Here is a 13,911-nt window from a genome sequence, read left to right as displayed (position 1 = left end):
GTGTGTGTGTGTGTGTGTGTGAGTGTGTACGCGGTAATTCCAGCTGTCCACTCATTTCCTTGCATTGTTGGTTTTTTTTCTCAACAGCAGCCAAGAGCCTGCTGAACAAGAAACCAGATGGTGTCAAAGTAAGTTCAGCTTCCCTCACACTATTTTTTTTTTCTTGTACAGAAAGCTTACATGTCCTTGACTATTGTTTTCCGTACTACGGGACCACATATCACACTGTACCTCCGCAGGTTTCAGCTCATGTTTAAAGTGCTGTTCTTTGAATACTGTAGGCCCATGAACTCAAGCAGCGCTACTGCTTTGGTAAAAATAGAAGCTCAGTGAAACTAATCTTTCCCAAGTGGGTGTGACAGATATTTCCCAATAATGATCCCCTTCTGCATTGTCAATCTGTGTGAGAGAAGGACGAACATCTGAGCCGAGGACTCTGTTGGAAACTAATAACTGATGATTAAATAATGATTCCAGGGTGGGAGAAAGGCTTCATCTCCCCGCTATTCTCCACTCAGCTGTCATATGATGAAAATCCTCCACTGACACAACCAAGGGGGTGTGTGTGTGTGTGTGTGTGTGTGTTTCTCCTAATTCAACTTTGCGCCTCTAAATCTCTCATTCAATTTGGCCATTGTTTAAGGTTGTTACCGTTCCCCTTTTGGGCGAGGGGAGGGTGTTCCTTAAAGGTTTTTTTTTTTTCCCCACTTAACCCTAGTGGTTTCTAGTATGGCAAAGGTTTGGAATATCTGCCTCATACTCATGTCACCACCCCAATATAATGAAGGTGAATAAGATTTTGTTTTTGCTGCCTAAAGCTCTAAAAATCAAAAACGGTGGTTAAAGTTCTAGACAATCCACAGTCCTAAATGTGGATGGATTTTCATTGGGACTATTTGTGCTGTAGAAAATCATTCCAGGAAAATCCAATCAGAGTAGATTTTTATTTAATGTGACTTATATATGCTTCGTTTAGTATGTTGACAAACGGCCTACTTACAAATACAACACTCATGAAGCAACATCAGTATTATTTCTTTCCACCTGATGTCCAATATTCTGTCTTTTTGCTCTTTTTTTGGTCTCCACCAGTTCCTGAGTGAAATATCTGGCTCTTTAGCTGCTTAATGTTCAGCTGTGTTCACCTGCTAGTCTCTAACAGCGACTGTTTGCTCTCTGCTGCTGAGCAGGTTACTGTTAGTTTATCAGAGCTGCCTGCTGCTGCTAGGATCAAGGAGAGCTGGAAGGTTGAGCTGGAAGGGGCATTTTGCTAGACTCTAGGCACTGAAGGAGGACAGATGGCCAAGAAACAGCCAAAGGTCTTAAGAGTATAAACGGAGAAGAAAGTTGACAGGCGAGGGTGAAGGAGTTTCAACGCTGGAGAAACCTCAGAGTTGAAATTAGGGGGGCGGAGCGTCTGAGGGAACAGTGAAAGGAGGGGGTGTATTTGTTTGGCAGATAAGTTCAAATATCAACAGTCCTTCTGCAGATTCACTTACACTCCTTTAAATACTGTTGTGGGTTGATACTGATCATCTATTTAATGGCATTAGGAAAGGCTGGTCCGAATATGTACTGACATTTTGTTCATGAGTTTATGGAAAATGACCCTCCACTGCTCTGTGCACATTATGAGAGAGAGAGAGAGAGGGTTCCACAGTAAGGCATTGGTAAATTTTCTCTCTTGTTTGGTTCTGTTCTGGTGCTCAATGCAGAAAAGGAGGACGGACGGTACAGAACATTTGAGGGTAGGCCTGTGCTTACTGACACCTGCAGTGGTTAGTTAGCAGTAGAAAACCCCTTGTATTTAAATTCCACCAAAGTGCTGTTTAAGGTTGGGGAGGCACAGCATGACTGAACAGACAGTGAACACATCACACACTGTTGAATAGGGGGTTTCCTGGAAGAGCAGCCTCTCTTCTTTCACTCAAATCAATCCTAAATAGCCAATCAGTTTATCAACAAAGAGGCATTCTATAACATAGACAGAACACAGTAATTAGGGAAAGTACTTTATACAAACATCTGTCTTCTGTTCTCATGTTCAGGGCTGTAGCTAACAGCTTTAGAGAACACTAAGGTTACCTCTAAGAAAATTTATTGTGGGGGTTTTGCAAGCTAGGGGGAGTTGTTCTATCATCTTCATCATTCTCACAGCCCCTTAATGGTTTTGCCATGGAGATATTTGTCTCTGCCTGAGACATACCAGTGTATATACAAGACATACAAGTGTAGACTGTGTGCCTGAATAGACCATATTATTAGAAATAACTAGTGCTGGCCAGTTCATACCATGCCACAAAAACCAATCCTGTTCTTGATTGAATCAAAGTTGGACTTTGCAAGAGCATCTTTGTAAAAAAAAAACAACAAAAAAACACCAACCCTTTAAAAAAATCAATTGTCAATAAGTAGTGTGGTAAGTAAGTAGTGGTTCAGGTTAAGAGTCATGTTGTGCTTCCCCAGTATTATTATAAATCTTAGTAAAATGCAGTCTGTAGGTTCTGTTTTTTTTCCAGGACGCTTTCCACACACTATATTGACTAAAGTATTGGGACACACCTCTTAATTGAATTCAGGTGTTTCGTTCAATCCCATTTCCACAGGTGTATAAAATCAAGCACCCAGCCATGCAGTCTGCCTTTACAAATATTTGCGAAAGAATGGGTTGTTCCAAAGAGCTCACTGAATTTGAGCTTGGTACAGTAATAGGATGCTGCCATGGCAACAAGTCAGTTCGTGAAATGTATTCCCTCCTAGATATTCCACAAGTGTTGGATTTGAATCTTGTAAAGCACGCCAGCATTGGACTGGAGCAGTGGAAACGTCTTAGATTTGGCAAATGTCAGAACGTTGCCTACCTGACTACATTGTAAACAACTGTAGACGACTATAAAGTTTGGTGGAGGATATTGCTAGGGGTTGTTTTTTTGGGGTTGGCCAGGGCCCCTTAGTTCCACTGAAGGGAAATGTTAATGCCTCAGCTGACCAAGACATTTTAGAAAATTCTTTCATATGCATCAGACTTTGTGGGAACAGTTTGAGGAAGGCCCTTTCTGTTCCAGCATGACTGTGCCCCAGTGCACAAAACAAGGTCCATAACTGCATGGTTGGATGAGTTTGGTGTGGAAGAACATGACTGGCCTGCACAGAGCCCTAACCTCAACCCTCACCTCACCTCAACACCTTTGGGATGAACTACAACAGAGATTTCTAGCCAGGCCTTCCCAGAAGAGTGGAAGTTGCCAACTCCATATTAATGCCTATGGGTTTAGAATGGGATGTCATTAAAGCTTCTGTAGATGAAATGTGGAGGTATGTCCCAATACTTTTTTTTCCATATAGTGTAGTATCAACTGGATAATATCAGAATCTGACCTTGTACCTTGTGCTGTAGATTTGGAGGTAAAGTAGCTGGCGTCATTATAGTAATACAGGTAAATAGTACAATAGCTGTAGAAACAGACCCGGCGCACATTCTTATCATGTCTTATTTCCTTTGTTCTGCTTTGTTGAGTCTGTTACTGGGCATGTCTTTGTCAGTGATTATGTTAATTGCTCCTATATTTAGTAGAGTCTATCCTGACTGGTTTTCATCATGACACTAAGGGTAACCTGATTATTCAGATTCAGACTCAGATGCACATGAGTCTGTCATTGCCAATGTGTTCTTATTATTAACACTTTCACTTTACAAGACACCCCTTTGTAACACCTGTTTTTGGAGTTGACAAACACTCTTTACAAATGTAGGCAGATTTACCATATTTGGCATTTTTAAATTAATTATCACATACGAATAATGATTAAACACATTTAAGTAAGTGCTGCCAAAACGGCGTTCAGAACTAGCAGTGCCACTGACTCAAGGAAATTATTTTCCACTTTTAAAGCACTACTAAATCCTCCTCCACCCACAAACTTGTCTGCTGATACCTTTGCTGCTCAGTGGCGGCTATAACCAGCCAATTCTCTAAAACACTCAAACTCAACCATTGTAGCAGTCCTACTACATCTTTTCCTCTGCCCTCCCAGGTCAATGGTTCTTCACTCTCCTTGTTTACTCCTCTCACTGAGAGCAAAGTATCAGAACTCCTGACCCATAGCCGTCCCACTACATGCCCGCTGGACCCAATTCCTACGAATCTCCTCCAAGCCATATCTCCTACCTCCCCGCAATCACTCATGTGATAAATACTTCTCTGGTTTCAGGAACCTTCCCGACCACTTTCAAAAGGGCACTGGTCACACCCTTGCTCAAAAAGCCCTCACTTGACCCAACTCAAGTTGAGAACTATCGGCCAGTGTCTCTTCTACCATTTTTATCCAAAACTATCAAACGGGCAGTATTCAAACAGGTCTCAGAATTCCTTTCACGGAATGACCTCCTAGATCCATATCAGTCTGGTTTTAAGAGTGCCCACTCTACTGAAACGGTTCTTTTGTCTGTAACAGAAGCCCTAAGGTCAGCTAAAGCTGCAGCCCAATCTTCAGTTCTTATCCTGCTTTCAGCTGCCTTGACACATTCAACCACAGGATCCTGTTATCCACACTCTCAGCAACGGGCATCTTGGGTAAAGCACTCCTGTGGTTTGAATCCTACCTCTCGGGGTGTTCCTACAATGTTTTGTGGCAAGGACAATTATCATCCTCTCCACAGGGGTGCCCCAAGGCTCAGTGCTAGGGCCCCTTCTCTTCTCAATTTACACCACCTCACTGGGGCCGATCATTTGCTCTCACGGCTTCTCTTACTACTGCTACGCAGACGATACGCAACTCTACCTATCCTTCCCGCCAGATGACCCAACTGTCTCGGCGCGGATCACGGACTGTCTCTCGGACATATCTGCATGGATGAAGGCTTGCCACCTTCAACGAAACCTCTCTAAGACTGAACTCTTGGTCATTCCAGCCAAGCAATCTGTTCACCATAACATCAAACTACAAATTGACTCCTCTACTATCACTCCAACCAGGGTGGTGAGAAACTTGGGTGTCATGATTGATGACCAGCTATCCTTTTCAGACCATGTTGCTGCTGTCTCTCGGTCATGCCGCATTGCTCTATACAACATAAGGAAAATCAGGCCCTACCTCACTCAGTATGCCACCCAGCTTCTGGTACAGGAAATGGTTATCTCTCGCCTCGACTATTGCAATGCCCTCCTAGCAGGTCTTCCAGCTTGTGCGGTGAAACCCTGACAAATGGTTCAGAACGCAGCAGCGCGTCTGGTTTTTGATCAGCCCAAAAGGACTCATGTCACTCCATTACTCAGTGACCTCCACTGGCTCCCCGATAGTCACTAATGCTTGCATACAGAGTGACTAATGGGTCTGCACCCATCTACCTAAACTCCACAATACAAACTTACTTTCCTTCTCGGCCGCTACACTCCTCCAACGAACTCCACCTGGCTCTGCCATCCCTTCACTCAAAGCAATCCCAGTCCCGGCTGTTCTCATGGTGGAACGAGCTACCACACGCCATCAGAGCAGGGGCGTCCCTCTCTAACTTCAAGAAGCTCTTGAAAACTCATCTCTTCCAAGAACACTTCCTCTTATAACACCTCTAACTCCTAACCTCTAACATGCACTTCCTGTGCTCTTCTTCTTCGATCTCCTTACAATTATCTTGTATTGATTGCACTTTTTTTGTTAACTCTTACTTCCTTCCCTAGGTATTTACCCCATTGATGTGATATGAACTATGAGCTCTTACTAGTATTTATTGCTGCTCTTACTAGTATGTATTGTCAGTTGTAGATCTGTATTTGATACTGTTAATGATTGTATGTTGTTTCTCAAATGTAAGTCGCTTTGGATAAAAGCGTCTGCCAAATGAGTAAATGGAAGTTATTTGGCACCACCCATGGTGATGGGGCAGTGGATACAACATATGCCTTTGGTGTGAGAGACCCAAAGTCAGTCAGTTCCCCACTCTGAGCAACCCCTAGTTGCTCCAGAGGCGTGCGACCTCTGACATATATGGCAATTGTAAGTCGCTTTGGATAAAAGCGTCAGCTGAATGAATAAATGTAATGTAAATACTGTAAAGTATGATGACCTTTAGCGTACTGGTGTTTATAATTATAATAACCAGTGAATTGGAATGTTAAGTGACACTGATGGTGATGCATCAAAGAAACGAGAAAGACTGTTGACTGCCTAATGACAGAGGGTCTAGTCCATGAATGTGACAAACCCACGTTTTAGCTGTGCTAGCTGCATGGCTTTAGGGATGGCAGTCAGTCCACCACTTTGGTCAACACCAAGAAGAGAAGACTCCACTGGTTGCAAAAAGAAGTTAGATTGTATAGAAGTCTATAAGAATATGACCCTACTTCTCAGCTGATTTATTACCTCAGTAAACACTTTCCTAATGAGGTTATGGTCTCAAGATTGCGACAGCCAATATGCCAAACTCAAGGCTTCAAAACTACCACAAACCAACGGGTGACGTCACGGTGGCTAAGTCCACTTTTTTAATACAGTCTATGGTCTAGACTGAAATATCTCTAACTATTGGATGGATTCCCATGTGGATTTAGCCAGGTGGGGAAGAATTGTGGTTCCATTGCAGCCTGTTGCAATGGTGCAGATGGAAGACCCGGTTAGGGATGAACCGGTTAGCGGTTTAATGACAAACCACAGTCAGATTTCCCACTGCTAGTATAACCATTTCAGATTTTATTATAGATATCATTAAAACTGTGATTACCAGATTATGAAAACCTCATGGTAAATACTGGCCAGCATCAACGCTATAATAGGTGTCTTGCAACCACAGATCCAGGAAGGCAGATCAAAGAAGATAAACGGTACTGGAGTAACATCAGCTTGTAATCGTGTCAGATTCTGATCATTTCATCCATCTTAGTCTGCAACCCGCTCTATTAAACTATGCGATGATTCAGTACTAGGTGGATAGTATTAGGCTATGGTGTACAGGCTGGTAGGATTGGAGGCAGCCACATTGGCAGCTGCTCACTGTCTGAAACCGCCTGAACTGCTAAACATCAGCATATTAACATTGTAATATTATTGTTCCCTGAACTTTCTTTTTACTGTAATACTGTAAACCCATCCAATCACATGAGTGAACAACTTTGTTGTTCATTTTTTAAGATTGTTTTTAGCAGGAATAAAAGTACATACTCAGGTGTCTTATAGACATGAGAACAACTTATCAGAGTTATGGTTATAACTACCAGAAAACACCATAATCTGGTTTTACTGTGGGACATGCAGAAGGCAGCACTTGTGCAACAAGTCGAAATGTCAATTCAGAGTTTAGTCTAATTTATCATTCTTCTACAGAGTAATTGGGTGATTTGTTTCACCCCAGGGTGTTTCTCTTCATCTAGCTCTGTAAGCTTAAAATAATTCTCTAACTTGGTTTATTTACTCTTTATGGAATTGGTTTCTTTTATGGTATACTGTTTTAAATAAAGGATGCTGATTTGCTTACCCTGTTCAAACTGAAGCTGTTGTGTGCTGGATGGGCCACACTCATTTGATGTCTGACTCACTGACACTCGCTATTCTTGACAGCGACTCCTGAGCACAATGTTCCACTTTTCCCTCCACAGCGGCTGCTCGAAGAGCAATTATTTGAACACTAAGCCTTTCACTTCTGCCCTGTCCCGTCTGTCTACCTGTCTGTCCCTCCAGATCAACAACAAGGCCAATGTGGTCACCAGCCCCAAAGAGCCTGTCCCCACTCCTTCTCTGGTACACTGTCTGCTTGCCTTGCTGCATGCATGTTTGCACGACTGTCTGTCTCTATCTGTCCATACTTTCAGTAGCATCTGTCTGATTCTGCAGCTCTGTTGAACTCCACTCTCTCACTTTAGTGTCGATGGTTTAATGGTTGTGTAACATGAGCCATCCAAATGCACTTCTGGGTTGCTTGATTGCATTGCCACATTGCTGTACATGGGCTACATTTCCTTTGTTGTTGATGATGACTGTAATGGCAACACTGGGGCCATTGCATGTCACCTAAACCAAACTGGAGACAACACCGGTTTGCTGTTGGGTTTTAGAGTTGTAATTGCAAATCATTGCAAATAACCATTTACATTTTAATGATAACCTCAATATTCTTTGAGGTGGCAACACTGAGTCTCCTAGATAAATCATCATTAAGTCGTTACAGGTTTATGTTATGCTTAATTTCAGGTTTGTTTCTGCCCATTTGGTATCCCAAATAGCTCTGACAACTACAGTACCCATGACCATCAGCCAGGCAGAGATTTGAATCAGAGAATTGTTGGTGGTTGACTTCTCTCATGACAGTTAATTATTGTGAGAGTTACTGTGTGTAAAATATTGAGCTGGAGTCAGGAAGTGGTTAGCCCAGCTAGCATAAGACGCATAAGACATGGCGCAGTGGGAAACACGTGCCTGGATCTCAGAAACAAGGTACATTGCTTTAATATACTTAGCAGGTTAGGGCACCAGCAGGTCCGAAGCTGACTAAGTAACACTATGTACCTGGTTTTGTTTAATCTATACCCAAACTGAAATGCAAAAACACCAAGTTGTGATTTTAGGGGGAGTTGTATGAGGGAACTATTTCTTTCTCCCAATAAAAACATTTACATTTCAGCTTGTTTACAGATTAGGCAAACAGGATACATGTTCATTAGTCAACTTTAGAGGTATTGGTATATATTTATAACTTTGGACAGAGCTAGGCCAGCAGTTTCCCCCTGCTTCCAGTCGTTATGCTAAGCTAGGCTAACCATGCCCAGACTTAAGCTCTGTAAATACACAGACAGGAGATTAATATGAATCTTTTCACCTCACTCTGGTAACAAAAGCAAATCAGCGTTATTTCCCAAAATGTTGAACTATTCCTTTTGATAAAAAGTCACGGCCATCCAAACATTGGAAGTGCCAACATTGTCTAGGCAAGAAATTTTGCTTCCAGAAAGTTTTTACTTCCAGAAAGTTCGAAGGCCAGAAAATTGTCTGCACACCTACAGCACAAATGCAGCAATTGCAACAGTAATATTATCCTGAGGTGGACTAGGGACCATGTACTGTCAGAAAACATGAGCATCATCACATAGTGTTCACCTGCAGATAGCCCAGCCTCAGTCAAATACATAATGTAACAACTTGTCAGCTGGGACACAGTGATGCAGCGCCAGTGTACAGCAAACAGTTTTGCAATAGCATTAACTGTACATGTAAGTTGGAAATCCATCCTGTTATTTACATCTGTTACCTCTCTGTCAAATCTGGTTTTAGATGATTTCTTTAATCTATTTTTAGTAGTACAGCTGTATGTTTGTGTGTGTAAAGTTACGTGTGATTGGTCAAACGCCTGCCTTTTACATACTCGGGTGAACCTTTCCTGGATGTTTTAGCTGTAGAAAAACCACATTGGTATCCTACGGCTGTTGGCTAGGAAAGGCAGATAGACGTCAGGTCATTTCCCATGGTGTCTGTGTTGAATGTAAGTTGTCATCTTGCCATCGGTGTTGGGTAAAACTTGTTATACTTGATGTTCAGGGAATTGTCTCAACTTCCATTGTAATCCCATCCCATCTGTCTTGAATAAGATGCTGCAGTTATTCTGTTTTGTAATATTTCTGTTTAGCCCAATCAGCAATAATGTCAGTTTCCCCTGCTTCCTTTACCACTTACATATTTTCTTTTTTCCTTTCTTGCAAAATACTTTTCTGTCAATCGTTTTTCCTAACTCACTTTGGTTTTGCACCACCCTCTCTTCCTACTGTCCTCTCAAATCAGGAGCCTCAAACCACTGTTATCCACAACCCTGCTGATGGAAACAAGGTATACAGCTGATCAGATGCTAGTCTGAAGCTGTAATTTGCTGCTGACGTGTGCGCCATTTAGAGTAGAGCCTAAATGTTGCTTCTGATGATGATGTTTGTGTGCTATTGTTATTGAGACAGAACATGCCATGTGATAAAACAAGAGATTGTGGATTCTGTAAAATATTGCATGCTGTTGTAAACTGTTGCATGGAATTATTTGACTTGATGCTGGTTATCTATGTGTCCAATTTTGTTTATTACTTTCTATTCTGGATATTGAAGCAGTTGTTATGTAAGATCTGAACATAAAAATGAGTTTGTTGTCATGCCGGTGTTTAAGCCGATGAAAAGCATGTGCTACCATTGTCTCTGTAACATCAGTCAGTTTTACAGTTGTGTGACAAAGGGATTATGCATGCTGTTGGAACAGAAATAAAGACCACGCAGTGCCATGCATACCAAAGCTGTTCCAAGCCAAATCCTTAACAGAATAGCCTGGAGTCTGTCTACAGTGTCTTGGTGATTTGCCTGTGCAGATGTGTGGATCTACATTATCATGTATAATAATCAGATGACAGTGTGGGAACACGTGCATGCCTCTGTCTTTTGCTTTGTGCAGTGACATGATGGTGCTGTAGCACATAGTGTAGCATAGAGTTTGTGTACTCGTGCATAGTAGAGTGTCGAAGAGAGTTCGCAGCTTATCACTTTTACCAATGCAATACTCTGCTTTTTTGTGTTTGCTAAATCAGATATTTGTTTGTCACAAGCAAAGATAGAATCATTGTACAAGTAATGAGTCATGCAACATGAAATCTATCTTATTTAAAGGGGTGAAAAGGAAGAATGTGTAAAGGATGATTTATGGGTAAAGTGCAGTTTCCATATGAAATATAATTCTGTTTAGTTTTGGCCATCATTCCCATTGGTAATAATAAGAGGGTACTCTAAGTTAAATGCTGAGATCTGCGAAAAAAAGGAAAACCAACATACCAATCAATAGTCTAATCCCAAATTAGGATGTAAGGGATGCTGATAGCTGATGATAAAATGATCTGTTGAGATCGAACACTGATCTCCGCTGAGCACAGATGTCTGTCCTCAGCTTGTTTGGGCTTTTCTGTCAGGCTGGGTATACTCATGTCTCTCATTTGTCCTTTCACAGGAGTCCAGTGAGAGTGCCAACACTACCATCGAGGACGAGGACGTGAGAGGTAGGGAGGTTCAGACTAATGAATACAGACTACTCTTCTGTTAGCAGGACAACTTCAAAGCACCTGCATTAAAACTTTCCTCTAAACTCTCAAACAAGTGGTGCGTATGAAGTCCCCTCTCTTTTTCTGCTTTGAGTGCCCTCGCTCACGTTATAATTAGCTTTGGGCTAACCATGTTCTTCACAGGGGAATTTTTGACAGCACCCTGTTACTGGTTGTGTAATATTGCATGAATGTGTTGCATGTTGTATTACTTGCTGTCTTCCAGTTTGAATATGTTTCATTTCTCATCGTGCGAATTGCTTAATTTTGCATGTCATGGCTGTGCCAGTACCATGAACTCAAACCACGGATCAGTGCAGCAGGGAGTGGGTTGTGATGATGATGATAAAACAAACACACACACAGTCTCAGAGTTTGGAGGGGACAGAAAATGTTAATATTTGGTGTCTAGGCTCTGACCTAATCTCTCCCCTCAAAGAAACACCAAACTGAGCAGAGTAGGGAGGGGTCATAGAAGAGGTGGAGGTGGGGCTTTTGAAATGCTACTTGAAAATCTGTTCAAATTACCACATATTCAATATGGAGCCATTTCAAAAGTGGAATTGATTTGTGAATGTGTCATTCTGTCTGTGTTTTTTTGTTGTTCACTGCAGTAGTAACCTTTTGATAGTATAGAGAATCTGTCAGACTATGAGATTAGAATCTTTCCACATTTTTAACATTTTGTAAAAATAAGCATTTTCTGATTTCTTGAGGCCTCTCACATTCATCTTTCCTTGCTGTGCGTGCGTGCGTGCGTGCATATGTGTTCCCATACTTACAGTACATACACAGGCCCATTAAGAGACATGGAACTGACGCTTATAATGGCTTCCATTGTTATTCATGGCTGATAGGGTCGGCATTCCTCAATGCTCCAGTAATCTTATTCAGCGAAGCTTTGAAATTGCTCCACACTGCTCTACTTATGAGATTTTTTTTTCCAAAGAAGAGATTTTCCCCTCATCATTTCTTTCTGCTATAATCCTTTTGTATCATACTATAATACAGTTGTTCATCTGTCTTGCATGTGTCACAGCCTCAGCCAACTAAAAGGCTTAGAAATCTTTATGAAATGAGCAGAGGATTTTAATCATTACATTTTTTGTGAAGAAGCTCTCTGTGGCAGGAAGTGGGAATATAATAGAGCAACTACTATTTCCTATTTCTTGAATGTGACTCATTTGCACTGATGTGAATGTGGTTGATTGATTCCTGTTGGGTGTCTTATTTCCATTGCATTAAATGGATTTAGTAAAGTGTCCAGCGTTTCTTTTCTTCGGTGGCTTGGTTGAAAAGTGGAGGCAATGATGTGTTTTAATCTGAAAAGGTATGATAAAGCTTTATTAACTGATCTTTTTTGTGACTGCTTGGAGGAAAATGAACTCCACAGCAAGCTGAAAGCACAACATCATATTGTTGGAGATGTAGCTAACATGTTGCAAGCAGTTGTCTGTTTACACACCCTCAGACCATTAGCATTTAACTAGGGTCACGTTTGTGTCCACCTGGTGAATGTGAGTCCAATATTCACTCTCCTTTTTAGCTCTGGCGTGGTCTCCACAAACTCCTGAGGAAAGGATGTGGCTCAGAGCAAACGAGGTTGATGAGAGCGGAGTCTGTGGGCTGGATTTTGAATCAAAACCTATGCTCTTGCATTTCAACAACAAAATCAGCCCATAAATTCACTACAATGCAAGAAAATTCTGGGTTGACACACAGTTTCTGAGGGTAACATTCCCGGATGAAAGGTTAGGTTCGCTCTCCTGGTTTAAACTGGGATGTCTGGAGATTGGCAAGTATGCTGATCAAACGTATTCGTTATTGACCTGGCTTTCCATCTACACTGGCTTTAAAATTGTTTGGGTTTTTCAGCCTAGGGGCCATCAGGGCCGTCCCTGTAGCAATAATAATAATCTAATGACTGTGTAATGTGAAAGAAGTGACTCATAGCCACAAACCCGCAGAGAATTGTCATCAACTCCGCGGCTCCTCTCGGTTTTACTGAGCTTTTTAGCCTCTTGCAGGTCTTACAGCCTGTGAGTTTACTGTTCACTGCTCTCCAACCTTATCAACTTCCTTCAGTGCAAAACCCTCACTGTAAACTACATACACAGCATCAAATAAGAGAAAGGCCAAATGAGTCTCTCGCTGGTGAACATAGTGGCACATTTTGCAGCTAAACAGCCAGATTCTCTGCAGTTGGTGCGGACTAAAACAGAGCTATAAGGAGAGTGCATACTTTATAACATGTTGTTTTTCCTAAGTGGCCCAAAAAAAAAATCAGTTAATACTCCCTGAAGGTTGGTGGTAGCAAATGTAGCCAAACATCGCAGTGTGTGTGTGTGTGTGTGTGTGTGTGTGTGTGTGTGTGTGTGTGTGTGTAACCTTTAAAGCTGAGTCTCTGAGCTAAGCTATTTAAATGCATGCAGAGATGAAGCTGATATGGATCTTTTCATTGGATTCTTTAGTTATCTGATGCTCATGCTCCTGCAGCATCACCTCAGCTTCTATCTGACGAAACGCTTCCATTATTGTTCACCTTTACACCCCTGAACATTTCCACATGCTCTGTCCAAACTGATTTGTTCTCAGCTGGTGAAAGAATTGAGAGCTTTGAACAAACTGCCATTTCCTGCATGATTTTCATTTATTCTTCATTTCATGTTTTCCTGTCCTTCCCGCTACCACACCAACGCCAACCTACATCTCCTGCCATCCATCCTTCCTCTGTACCCACTGTTTCATCTCAGCACACTCTCCCTCCTCCAGCCCCCAAATCTACCACCTCAGGCACTTAAACCACTCCCCCCCCCCCCCCCCCCCCCCCCCCCCCCCCCCCCCCCCCCCCCCCCCCCCCCCCC

The 13,911-nt window shown here is 42.1% G+C and overlaps 1 protein-coding gene across 5 annotated transcripts in view; it reads left to right on the top strand.

Moving 5' to 3' along the window:
• camk2d1 (calcium/calmodulin-dependent protein kinase (CaM kinase) II delta 1) overlaps window positions 1–13,911 on the top strand; it is a 105,463-nt gene that overhangs the window by 81,079 nt on the left and 10,473 nt on the right. For 4 of the 5 annotated variants that reach the window (XM_046063775.1, XM_046063772.1, XM_046063774.1 and 1 more), the window contains exon 14: window positions 10,957–11,005. In XM_046063775.1, coding sequence (XP_045919731.1) covers window positions 10,957–11,005 — 49 coding nt within the window. Of the gene's footprint in view, window positions 1–87; window positions 129–10,956; window positions 11,006–13,911 lie in introns of all 5 variants that reach the window. The other variant, XM_046063773.1, reaches the window with a different exon arrangement.

This window comes from Micropterus dolomieu, linkage group LG12 (assembly GCF_021292245.1).
Source record: "Micropterus dolomieu isolate WLL.071019.BEF.003 ecotype Adirondacks linkage group LG12, ASM2129224v1, whole genome shotgun sequence".
Lineage (NCBI taxonomy): Eukaryota > Metazoa > Chordata > Actinopteri > Centrarchiformes > Centrarchidae > Micropterus > Micropterus dolomieu.
Note: the sequence above shows the minus strand (reverse complement) of the source record. Positions and strands in the feature narration are given on the sequence as shown.